The sequence below is a fragment of the Brachyhypopomus gauderio genome, chromosome 3 (assembly GCF_052324685.1).
Source record: "Brachyhypopomus gauderio isolate BG-103 chromosome 3, BGAUD_0.2, whole genome shotgun sequence".
Lineage (NCBI taxonomy): Eukaryota > Metazoa > Chordata > Actinopteri > Gymnotiformes > Hypopomidae > Brachyhypopomus > Brachyhypopomus gauderio.
Genome location: NC_135213.1, coordinates 29,399,713 through 29,413,189, shown reverse-complemented (window position 1 = coordinate 29,413,189; position 13,477 = coordinate 29,399,713). Strand labels below are relative to the sequence as shown.

Below are 13,477 nucleotides of genomic sequence, written 5' to 3'. Positions count from 1 at the left end.
CTGTAACAACTAGAAGAGAGGGCTGAACGCACGTGCGGACTGAACAATGAATTTAATGACAAGACTGATACATATACACAAAGCACACAAAACATGCACCAAGAATAATCAAACACCTAACATATGAACCAAACAACACTAACAGAAATAGCTGGGTGGACAAGGCTAAATAAAAGCAAAGACATCAACAAGCAAAATCACTAGAGAAACCAAAGTCACACAAAGTACATCTAATAGGGAATACAAAATACAAAGAGTACATACAGACTAGTATTACAGACACAAAAGACCAAGATACCAAATCGCATACAACCAAGAGACTAAACACAAGACTTAAATACACTGAGCAAACAAGGGACTTAAGAAGACACACCAGAAAGCAATAACGAGGGGCAGAAAACAAGGCAGGGGAGTGAAGGCAGACACAACAAGGAATTTCAAAATAAGAGTACAAACAGAAGACATGACTGACAGGAGGGAGGCAGGACTGACAAAACGACACGGAATTAATGTCCAAAGCCACACTGGCTCAAGGGTGTTAATTATTTTAAATAAAATACACACTGGCTATACGAAGTTCACCTCTGACCACGACTTTGCAGTATTACAGCAGTATTATGTCTAAATATCTAGTTAGGACAAAACTAGAGTGCTCAATGAACTAAGTTAAAATCACTGTAACTCCGGAATATCGTCTGTAGCGTTTTTATGCGTGTGCAAACGAGGGGACTCTGAATTCGGCACAACAGGTTCGTTTGAAAAAAATTCTCAGTCGTGCCTGCTGCTTGCATGTGTTAAATGAAAATGAGCACTTTCTTCTTTGATTTACAACTTTGTCCTACCACCTGATTAACTTTCTGTTCCACCCCTGACGGGTGAAGAAACATCTGCAGAAAAGCCACACCTCATAAAAAGTCGCATGGTTCAAAGCATGACGGAATAAGTAGCGGTTTATAATCTGGAAAATACGGGTAGCAATCGTGGGGGCTCTGCTGTAGCGGGTCGAGGTCGCGTTCCGCTCTTCAGCTCTGTTTGCAGGGTTCATCCACCTTTACAAGGTGGAATTCAAGCACATGTACGACACTTTCAAGGTCCATTTTCAATATTGTCCAGCACCTTCAGCTTAATTAAGTTAAGCACGTAGTCGTCTGTAACTGCACCAGCCTCAATTTGTCCAATTAGACTGTTTATTTCCTCTTTTATTCTGTCGTGAAAAGACATTTCTGCTGCTTTCAAGTCCAACTATGAGCGATTGCTTCTGACTGGAGTCTAAGCCCCGCCCCAAATGCAGGCGAGCGTTCCTATTGGACAGTGATTAGATTTCATACTGGCACGATTACAGCTTCGCAGAGACACACAGTGGAATACAATGACGTTCAGTCGATTGCATTTCAAGGTGGCTTCTGGCACGAATTCAGCGTTTCTTTCTTTAAATACAAATCCACACACACTGGAGCTTTTACTTTTCATTGTGGCATGTTTTCATCACATCAGTGTTTAAATTAATCTCGTGATCATTACATTTAAAGGAGACATTTATGTCAGAAATACCGTACGGTGAAAAGCAATACCTCGGTGCCGTGATTACATTTCGAGCTGTATTATATTCAATTCTGGCACAAATTCAGCGTTTTGGTTTTGAATGGTTGTAATGTATTGAACAGGCAGAGAGGGATCCAAATGCGGAAGAACACCGCTTTTATTGAAATGAGACGCTGGTACAGAAACAGGCAGGTGAATCACGAGCACTAGGACAAGTAGCAACTGTGTTTTCTTGGCGTGGTCAGGACAGTCCAGGGTCATACCGGGGGAGCAGAAGTCAGGAGGTACAGAGGGACTAGGCAGGAGACAAGGTCGGGGACGTAAGCGAGGGTCGGAACACAGGAGAGCAGACAGGTAATAGAAAGGCTTGGTACGCGGCATGAGTCGGCAATACTTCGCGACTAGGAAGTGGAATGTGGGCGTTTAAGTAGAGATACAGGGGGGTGTGGTGACGAGCGTCAGGTGAGGCTGGTTAGGTGGAGATCAGGTGGCATTCCTTACAGTGGTAATTCTTGTGTATTGTTTTTCAATGAAGAGATAAAGTGCATTGAAACGTAATGTAATAGTGCATTTTGTGGATTGCATTTCCATTTTTGCCTAGTAGCGATTACATTTCGATTTGGCATGGAATCTTTTCCATAATTAACTGCAATAAATAAAAAAATTAAAAAACTGAGACGACAGTACAGCTTTAGAAACGTAAATAATAAACAATAATATCTGTACTAGATAACTTCTTAAGTAAAATAATGTTCCAAAAAAATAAGGTTCACATATCCGTGTTCATCGGAAGCGGAATATGTAAACAACGCGCAAGAGGGCATCAAAGGAATGAATCGAAACTAGCTAGCAGTGGTACGCTAACAACAGCTACAGGACAGTAATACCACTTGAGAATATTTTAAGCAAACTAGTGTTATTAAATTTGTCCTTAACAGTGTTGGAAACGTTACTTTAAAAAAGTAATTAGTTATAGTTACTCACTACTTGTTCAAAAAAGTAACTGAGTTAGTAACTGAATTACTCTATAATAAAAGTAACTCGTTACCAGGGAAAGTAACTATTTGCGTTACAGTTAAAAAAAGTTATATGCCAGTGAATAAGGATTTTTTTTGAAAAAGCAGTTTTCACAGTCAGTTGAAATGAGTAGATCAGAAAGGTGTTTAACGTTTGATATTTATTGCACATCCACAGACCAGTGCAGGATAAAATCCTTTAAAATCCCAAATCTTTGTAAAAAATAAAAGCAAAAGTTACACTATATAAAGTGCATTTACATCTATCAAATTAAGTTTAATTCTCGCAACCTGAGACAACTGGTTTGTTCACAACAGAAGTAAACTTAACAATAAAACCTATATTCCTAATTAAATAAATCAAATACCCAGTCTGGTAGACATTCAGGAACTTCAAGTATTTTCTTAAATAATGTTTATATCGCCACCTTAAAAATACTCATTTTTCTTTGGCTTGCTCCTGAGTCGCCATTTCTGCCTCTTCTTCATTTGTGTCGTGTCACTGGAGTATTTTGGCGCGCGTGTAAAAACACTGGCTCTGATTGGCTACCATAATGCTGCCTTAGCCAATCGCTTACTGACTTGTTAAGTTAAACAGGTGTTACACCGAGAACTGTGACCTATTGAGATCTGTTACTCCTCACTAGCCTGGGCAGCGGTCTGCTCGCATTACTGTTAGTATATCAATATATAGTAACGCACCGCTTTTAATGACCAGTAACGTCAACAGCGTTGTAACGACAGGAAAAGTAATTAATTATATTATCCCGTTACTGACAAAATGACGCCGTTACCTAACGCCGTTATTTTTAACGGCGTTATTCGCAACACTGGTCCTTAATGCCTGGCATTGCTTATGCAGCACATGTTCCGAATACTCTTGAGAGGGACTAAGTGTATAAACTTTAAATACATCATCAAGTTTAATTGAAAGCCACTGCATCTGTTTATAGTTTTACAATATGTAGAAATCTACATTCAAATTCTAAATTGCATATTTTAGTTGAGTGACTGAGTGGTACTTATGAATTATTTATTTGTGTAATGCATGCTCGTTAGTAGCCTCACTTTCTTCTTTATTTCCCTATTGTCACGGTGAGGGGGCCACAGCATTGTACATTATTAACATTATTGTTAATAATGTTAACATTATTGTTAACCATATATACCAATAATATTATTGGTATAAATGGTATATGGTAATTATACAGGCAAGTATCTGGTAATTATATGGGCAGGTTGAATCTGACACTTGACCAAATGCAGATGTAACCAGCCGAATATTTTGGGCTGAGAAACGGCATCATCTTTTAAGTCCCATTGGGCAGAGGGGTGCTTTTATTCCATCTATTACGGTAGTGAGCTAATCTCAGCTGCAGCCCATTTTAAAATGACAACTAATTACACTGGTTTACAAGGTTTTTGTTTCCTTAATAATTTTTGGTGGGCCAGATAGAATTTCTCATGCTGAGCACAGAACTAACTTCAAAATTGTCACATCACGTAGAGCTTTTGAGAAACGGCCAATTTTGTTTCAACTGTTGTGAAATTTTCATATGCATACAGGTTTTCTTGCTCGACAGCAGCTTATGTTCTTTTTAGGTTGAAGTCATATTTTTGACAGCCATAACCAATGCAAAATATAACAGACACTTGCTTTGTGAAAATACAGCAAAAAAAGTCTGTCTGATCATGCAGCAACTTGCTCGGGCATGCTCAGGCACGCCCAAGCTCGGCTCTAAGATTTTGGCTTGTTTCCATGACAGCACAGCCTTATTATATCTAGCAGCAACAATGAGTAACAGTCTTTCTATGTAACTTCTGTGTCAATGAACATTTCATATCAGAAAATCTTTGTTAAGGCAATGAACAAGCAAAGTGAAGCCTTTATTTACTTGCGCCAGATGTTTCCACGCATAAGTGATGCCAAGATAAAAGAAGGTTTTGTTGGCCCACAAATCCGAGAAGTGATGCAGGATAGTCACTTTGACGGCATTCTGCAGGGTCAAGAACATGTCGCATGGACAGCCTTCAAGAATGTTGTTTGTAACTTTCTATGCAACTACAAGGCACCAAACTATGTCGAACAGGTCGAAAGTCTGCTTCAGGCATACAGATCGATGAAATGCAACATGCAACAAGAAGATACATTTTCTTCATTCCCACTTGGATTTTTTGCCAGCCAATCTCGGCGACGTCAGTGACGAACATAGTGAAAGGTTTCATCAAGATATTGCCAAGATGGAGAAACGATACCAGGGCAAGTGGATCCGTCTATGCTGGGTGACTATTGTTGGACTCTCATCCGTGAAGTGTCAGACATTGATTACAAACGAAAATCTGCGGCAAAACATTTTTAATTTTGTTTACTGTTGCTGACATTGTCATCATAGTGTATGACGCTAGAGATATGATGCGGTTTAACGCATAATCACATTTTTTCTGGCAAACTACGTGATACAGACATTCTACATAGATGTTTGTGTTCAGTTTATTAAAATCTATTTGTTCACCAAAAAATGCGCAGGAAACAAAATGTTCCACAAAATTTGTTTACCAGTGTTATTAGGGGGGTATGTATAAAGACAGACCCAAGTCAGATGAGGTGGTGCAACATTTTTGTGTGCCCTGCGTTGATGCTCTGGTGACTTGCAAAGAGTTTACTGTTGTGCTCAAACTTCGGACCAGTACAGGTATGTGCAAGGTGGTTTTGGTAGGAGTGCTTGCTTGGTGGGAGAGGTATTTAGGGAAAAGTTGTGTCTATGGGGGACTATTGGGTAATATTTTAATCCTTGTTTTTACTCATTAGGTTGAGAGCCTGGGTGAACCAGAGTCCAACTTAATTGCCATTGCTGTTTTTGCCTAACGGGTTTGACATTAGTGTTCTGTTTGTTTGTTTTTTTCTTTTCTTTCTTTTTCTTGGTTTATGTTTGATGTGTGTGAGATGTTAGAAGTTATGCTTTATATGATCTAGTGGAGTTATTTTATTGTGAATGATTATTGTTTTTTTTGTATAACTGACCACAGTTAGGCAGCGAGTGTTGCCGTGAGTCCATCGGTTCTGCTGGCTGATCGTAAGCTGCACGGCGACTAGCGATAGGCCTCTGAGTTGGTGAGGTGAGCTGGGTTGTTGCCGTAATTGGCAGTGTTAGTGGGCGGCTGGGAGGTAATATCGTGTTATGCTCTGCTAAGAGATACTTTCTTATTGATTTTGGATTGCGGTTGTACACGGGTTTGATGTGTGATTGTTTGTGCTAATTCTAATTTTTGTTGGTGTGCTGTGCGTGTAGAGCTAACCGGCCAGCCCTTAACTTGTATTGCCTTTATTGCACCCCTCCCAGTCAGGTGTCCTTTGTTGTTGGATGGCAGAGCGGCCAGCCAGCGGGTTTGATGAGACCTGAGGAGCCTTAATTGGTGCTCCGGTTGTTGCCCGGACGGCACTATTGTCTTTTTGTGAAGACTGTAGCCTTGTGACTTGGTTTTATGATTGTTATGTATTTTATCCTGTCCTGTTGTTAAATATTTGCTACTGGTAGTGATCAAAGTAACTGTATTTATTGTTCATTACACGCATTGTTAAATTAGAGTCCTGGGGGATGGGGCCCCAGGTGGTGTAGTAAAAGTTATCTATCGGCCAAATGGTAGCGGACGGAGTGAGCACAGTGACGGCCGCCAGGCTACACAGAGTTTGTCCAGTAAATCCTGTCATGTATTTGTATTGTTAGGGCTTTAACCCTATGCTGCAGGGTGCGCATGAGTTCGCATTCCAGTGTTTAGTTTTGCGTACAAATTCATAGGCATAGGGAGTGAGAGCGGGTTGTTGTCGCCACATGCAACTGCCTTCATTCTTTTTACCAAAGGAGTGTTTTAGGAGCATTCGAACATGCACATACTGACCACATGATTTAATCTCTGAGTAATTTTGGCAATGTTTGGCAATGTTGGTAATGTTTCCCTATCCATCGTCAGGTTTTCTGCCAAAAGAACCCTTCTGTTTTAAATGATCAAGCTGTAGTGGAGACAGCTAAACGCCATTTCACTGTGACACACAAATTGGAATCCTTTGCCTAGAACTGAGCGACTGACTCACCCAGATTTCTTTGATGGTATGTAAAAATAAACACTGATTCTTTACAACAGCAACAGGCCCCAAAGGCTCCCAAAAGCCTACAATGCTGACCTTATGATCTCCTGAGCTTGGGAGAGGCCATCTAAGAGAGGCTGGTCAAAACCAACCTTCGTCGGAGGACACTGGGACCACAGTCAGGAAGGACCATAAAACTCTAAATTCCAACCTTATCTGATTGCCCACAGTTTAAACCCACTCTACGTCCTGTGTCCTGCCGACGCTGTTGCGGAGCGAATTTTGATTGTTTCTCTAAAGTGTGATAATCTGTTTACGTACTAATCTTTACTTTTTGCCTCCCTAGACAACTATTACAGGTAGTGCTTCCACTATCAAGACAGTTGACTACTCTCTTCGACTGGAAACATCTTCGACATTTCGACATCTTAACCGAAGCTAAGTATTTCATCATGTCTGAGTCCCTTGTTGCTTGTGTTGAGTGTGGCATGTATAGCTACTCTTCTTCCGTCAGTAGTGATAATAATAATTATATTTGTGTGAAGTGTAGGTTAGTTATTAGTATGACGGAGAAGATTTCACTTTTAGAGGAACGCTTCCGGGCTTTAGAAAGTCCTAGAAAGTTTGTAGCAGCTAGCGCAGCTAGCGTAGCGGCTAGCGCAGCTAGCGTAGCAGGCCCGGGTTGCACAGCTGTAGCTAGCGAGCCCTCAGCTCCGGCATTAGAGCCCTCGCAGCGGGGCGAATGGGTGACGTCTCGGCGGCATAACCGTAGGGCTGAGCACCGTCCTTCTCAGGTTCCCGTGTCAAACAGGTTTGCCCCACTCAGTAATACACCGACTGAGCGACCTGTTAAAAGAGCTCTGGTGATAGGAGATTCACAGCTCAGACACGTGAACGTAGCGACTAGTTTAGAGACACCAGCGGCCATAGTCAAGTGTATCCCGGGGGCTAGAGCGCCTGACATCAGGGCTAATCTTAAGGTGCTGGCTAAACGTAAATATTCTAAGATAGTTATACACGTCGGCACCAATGATGTGGGATTGAGACAGTCTGAGATCACCAAGGATAATGTTAAAGAGGTGTGCGAGTTAGCGGGGACGATGTCAGATGCCGTAATATGCTCTGGTCCCATTCCAGTTCGGCGTGGCGCTGAAACCTACAGCAGGTTATGGGCGTTACACCGCTGGATGTCTAAATGGTGCTCAGATAACAAAGTGGGTTATATAGATAATTGGACACGTTTTGAGGGCAGGCCTGGCCTTTTGAAGCGAGACGGCATTCACCCCTCTTGGGAGGGTGCTGCTCTCATTTCTCGTAGCATATCTGCTAGGCTTAATAGTGGTAGTGTAGGTGTAGTTAATGGGGATTGACAAACCAGAGCCAAGGCCAGGCAGCAGACAAACAGGCTAAACCGACTGTCTGCGAGCTGCAAAGAGACATCACCTAGGTCACACCAGATTGAAACTGTGTCTGTTCCTCGAGTACCAAAAAATAATTCTCGTAAAGTTAGTAGACAAAATTTAATCAATGTTAAATTCAACTATGCTCCCTCAGAGAGCAGTTTAAATCTGAAACTAGGACTACTAAATATTAGATCCCTGTCATCTAAAGCATTGCTTGTTAATGAAATGATTACCGATCATGATCTATGCATGCTTTGCTTGACGGAAACCTGGACCCGACCAGACCATATTTAGGGACTATATGGCCCTAAATGAAGCTTCTCCCTCTGGCTATAGATATGTCCATAACCCCCGTCCAAATGGTCGAGGAGGTGGAGTCGCCACAATATATGACTCTGATATAGGCATTTCTCAAAAATTTGGCTTCAAGTTTAATTCTTTTGAACACCTCATCCTCACTGTATCAAATGTTTCAAATTTAACAAGCAACAAAGTGTCACAGTCGTTTATGTTAATTACTATTTACCGCCCCCCTGGTTCATACTCTGAGTTCTTGCAGGAGTTTTCAGACTTCCTGTCTCATGTAGTGCTATCAGCCGATAAGGTGATTATAGTGGGTGATTTTAATATCCATTTTGAAAATCGGTGTGACTCTTTTAGCATTCATTTTCAAGCAATTCTCGATTCAATGGGTATCACTCAGAATGTGGTGGGTCCTACGCATAACTGTAGTCATACTTTAGACTTGGTCTTGTCATTTGGTATTGACATATCCAGTTTAGCAATTCTTCCTCAGAGTGAGGCTGTTTCTGACCACAGCCTCATAACATACGAGTTGTGTTTAACTGACTGTGTTCATCGGCCACCCCGCTATCAAATTAAACGAGCTATAACACCCAGCACCATAGCCGCGCTCACTGATATTTTACCGGGTCTGACAAACACTGATCCACTTGTAGCTCCGGAAGGACTAGAGCGTTTCACCGAGCACGTCGAGACTTCCCTTCGTACAGCTTTAGATAAAGTTGCACCACTACGATATAAGAGAGCCACGGAGAGAAGAATAGCGCCATGGTACAATGAGCACACGCGTAGCCTCAAACGAGCCGCGCGGATCCTGGAACGTAAATGGCGAAATATGAAGTTAGAAGTGTATAGACTATCATGGAAAAGCAGCCTTATTGAATATAAGCATGCCTTCCATATGGCAAAGTCCTTATACTTATCGGCCTTAATAGAAAAACATAAAAACAATTCAGGACTCCTTTTTAAAACTGTTTCCAGCCTTATGAGGAGTCATGAACAAAACAATTCTCTTATTCCACTAGAGTGTAGCAGTAACAATTTTATGAAATTCTTTAATGATAAGATTGATAAAATTAGGGAAAACATTAGTAGTGCTATCTCAGAGCCTGTCACCATGCCAATGCACCTTGACAGCTGTCTGGTCAGCTCTGATGCCCTGTTAGAGTCCTTCTCCCCAATTGGTCGTGAGGAGCTTATTTCACTGGTGAAATCTGCTAAACCCTCCACATGCATACTAGATGCTGTACCAACCCATCTACTTAAAGAATTACTGCACAGCAATGTAGAACCGTTGCTTACTATAATAAATTATTCTCTGAGCCTGGGCTACGTTCCCAGTTCATTTAAACTTGCAGTCATCAAGCCGCTAATTAAAAAACCTGGTCTTAACCCCCAAGAACTGTCCAACTATAGGCCAATTTCTAATCTGTCATTCATATCCAAAATTTTAGAGAAAGTAGTTTCTTCACAACTCTCTTCCTTCTTACAGACAGAACATGTCTTAGAGTTATTTCAGTCTGGATTTAGAGCTCATCACAGCACTGAAACAGCACTAACTAAAGTACTGAATGATCTCTTAATATCCTCTGATAAAGGACACATTTCGTTTCTCATACTGCTAGACCTCAGTGCTGCTTTTGACACCATTGATCATAATATTCTACTTAATAGACTGGAGACACTCATTGGCATAAGAGGTCAAGCACTCTCCTGGTTCAGGTCCTACTTGACAGATCGTTACCAATTTGTGCTAGTAAATAACGAATGCTCTGAGCATTCTAAAGTAAAGTATGGTGTCCCACAAGGATCTGTACTGGGCCCCATATTATTCTCATTATATATGCTACCACTGGGCACTATCATTCGTAGGCATGGTATTAGCTTCCATTGCTACGCAGATGATACTCAGTTGTATATATCTTCTAATCCAGATGATACCACCACAACTCTCAAGATTGAGAACTGCGTCCAGGATATTAAAAACTGGATGGCGTCTAATTTTCTTAAACTAAATTCTGACAAGACTGAGGTACTGATTCTTGGGCCTAAAGCTGTTAGAAGCAATTGGGCTGATATTCCCCTTACCCTAGATGGTTTTTCAGTAACACCAAAATCTACTGCAAAAAGTTTAGGTGTCACTATTGATTCTGATCTTTCATTTGACACACATGTATGCAATGTCACTAAGGCTGCCTTTTTCCATTTACGTAATATTGCCAAGCTGAGACACTTACTTTCATTAGCTGATGCAGAGAAGCTAGTTCATGCTTTTGTCTCGTCGAGATTGGACTACTGTAATAGTCTTCTAATTGGATGCTCTAAACAGTCCATAAAGAAGCTACAACTTGTACAAAATGCCGCAGCTAGAGTCCTAACCAAGGCTAGGAAATTCGATCATATTAGTCCCACTCTCGCCGCACTACACTGGCTGCCGATTAAATATCGCATTGAATTTAAAGTTCTCCTGTTAACCTATAAGGCGTTAAATGGTCTTGCCCCACAATATCTGAGTGAACTCATTGATTACTACAACCCATCTCGCCCTTTGCGCTCCCAAAATGCTGGATTTCTCGTAGTTCCAAAAATTAGTAAAACTACAGCCGGAGGCAGAGCTTTCTCTTTTAAAGCCCCTCAATTATGGAATAGCCTTCCAGCTCCAATCCGAGACTCTGACACAGTTCCAATCTTTAAATCTAGACTTAAGACTCACCTGTTTAGTCAAGCCTTCAGCTAAAATTCCCCTTGTAAGGTGTAGGGGCTGGGGGGCCCCCAGATGTTGAGATTTCTGGTGATCTGAGATGTTGATGCTGTCATCCAGCTGTGTCTTGGCATCACTCTATTTGTGACTATGACTTGACTGGAAAGCAATGTCTCAGTGAGCCCTCATGCCTGTGGTCACCTCTGAACCTCTCCCTTTAGTTATGCTGCTATAGATTAGTCTGCCGGAGCCACATGCTGATCACTGGCACGTGAGCTACGTACATTTAAATCAACGGTGGTTTAAATTCATGTCCACTCAGTCTGTATTATCTATCTTCTTGCATGGCTCTACCCAAGACGATTGGATACAGGCACCTGCAGGCACCTGGGGGATGGTCTGGCTGCCGGTGGATGTGCTGATACCGGGGTTCACCTGGGGAGTAACACTGCAGTCGGTGCCTACAATACCAGCATCACTGCTCCGACACGGAATGAAAGCCTGGCATTCATCAACAGACATTTACAGTGACAATATCAAAACCCAGAACTTTCAATTCTACCTTTTACCTAGTCTGATTGTGGAATTATGTGTGACTTGTGTATTTGTGTGTTAACGGGCCGCCCAATGGAGGATGGGTTCCCTTTTGAGTCTTGGTTCTCCCGAGGTTTCTTCCTATTCCCCACCATCATAGGGAGTTTTTGCTCGCCACTGTCGCCTTTGGCTTGCTCATTAGGGTTCTGGACCCATAGTATTGTTAACCTTGTAAACCCTGTAAAGCTGCTTTGCGACAACTTGAGTTGTTAAAAGCGCTATACAAATAAACTTTGATTTGATTTGATTTATAATCCAGAGCTGAATATACAAATATTTCAGAGATCTCTGTAACTCCAAATCTGAACTGTACACAGAATTGGGATTCAGCCTACAGGAACCAGCTCAGCGAATGCAGTCTAGAGACACCGAACTTGACTACCTTCCATAGAAGGAAAGATTAATTATTCTTGAAACCAGTATTCAGCTTTCCAGCCTTAAGAACAAAGGACAACAAGACCATTTAAATGTGAACACTGTGCCATGTGGTTGATATAAAGACACAACTTATGATCTTTCATGTATTCAGTATTAAGTGATCTTATTAGAATACGTGTTACTGTATAAACACACCACATTGATGCATATCTATGTATTAGTTTGCATGTTACTCATCGAATGTAATCATTCTCATGTGTACGTATGTGACCTCACATTCATGCCTGTCTGTGCATTATGTGTCATTTGTTGTCCAAAAGTGGACAACACTAGAACCAAATTAATTCTTGTTTAGGCAGAGTATGTAAGACAATTTATTAAGGAATAGTTTACATTGTCTTTGAATTGTGTTAATCTGTCTTCTTTGGTTAAGTCATTAACTAGACCTGGACAGATGGGCACTCCTCACCTCTCTCTCTCTCTCTCTTTTCACTCCCCTGTCTGGGCAAAGGTCATGAATATTCATTAATAAAGGCCAATGGTCAGTGGCCTGATGAACATGAAATTACGCCCCTAAAATTTGTTTTAAAAGCCCTAGCTCGAAGCGAAACAATGAGCTTGGCAGCCTGGTAATTTGGGAAGACTTGGAGACAGCTGAACATAATTACAAAGGGAGTAACTGAACAGACTAACAACGTATGAACATGGCAAAACAAGCACATTGTAACGGACTGACTAGGAAGTTGCAATAAGTTAACTAGTTTCCAATATTTAAATACCAGTGCTGACAACCAAAGGTAAGTGTTTGAGGTTAATTAGTAAAAATATAATGGGAATACTGTGGGCCAATCAGAAGACCTAGGATCGTCTACGGAGCCAAGGACTACACCACACTAGAGATGACACTGCACCACTGTTTTGGAATTTGGGAGGTTAGGGTAACCTCCTTTTAATGACAAGGTAAGCAAAAATATTTTTTTCTTTAAAATAAAAAATAAAACAAAACAATCATAACATCCAATATGAATAATATCTCTAGGTAGATTATGCATATAATAATATAATATATATATATCTTCACTAGTTGGTGTCAATTACAATCAGCAATAAAATATCTATGTATGTTTCAAATAGTTATACAATATAATTTCCCTTGTGATCTGTGTGTGTAGGTGTAATTAATGTCCGTTTGTTTCACAGGTGGCAGTTGGAATATCCAGTCTGTGGAATGGTACGCGTTTCTCCTACCGCTCTGAAGATGAATGAAAGTTCAGCAACAGCAAACGAATAGTTTCACTTTCACTAATCACAGTTGTCCACAGCTCTTGCAGACTGCTTCCAGGGTCGAAATCCAGGGAGGCTCGCCATCAAACGGAAAAAAGGGGTCCAATCTGAACTCTAGCAAAAAACCTGACCTATAATAGGTCATATAACTCCATCAACAGTGATGGCTAAG

General features: G+C 41.2%; 1 protein-coding gene across 1 annotated transcript; it reads left to right on the top strand.

Annotated features, from left to right (window-relative positions):
* The first annotated feature begins 1,814 nt into the window (after nucleotides 1-1,814).
* On the top strand, nucleotides 1,815-12,518 carry LOC143511026 (uncharacterized). The gene is made up of 2 exons (XM_077001018.1): nucleotides 1,815-1,896; nucleotides 6,989-12,518. Exon 2 carries the CDS (start codon nucleotides 7,095-7,097, stop codon nucleotides 8,010-8,012), a length of 918 nt encoding a protein of 305 aa, XP_076857133.1. The 5' UTR covers nucleotides 1,815-1,896; nucleotides 6,989-7,094; the 3' UTR covers nucleotides 8,013-12,518.
* Nucleotides 12,519-13,477: the final 959 nt, after the last annotated feature.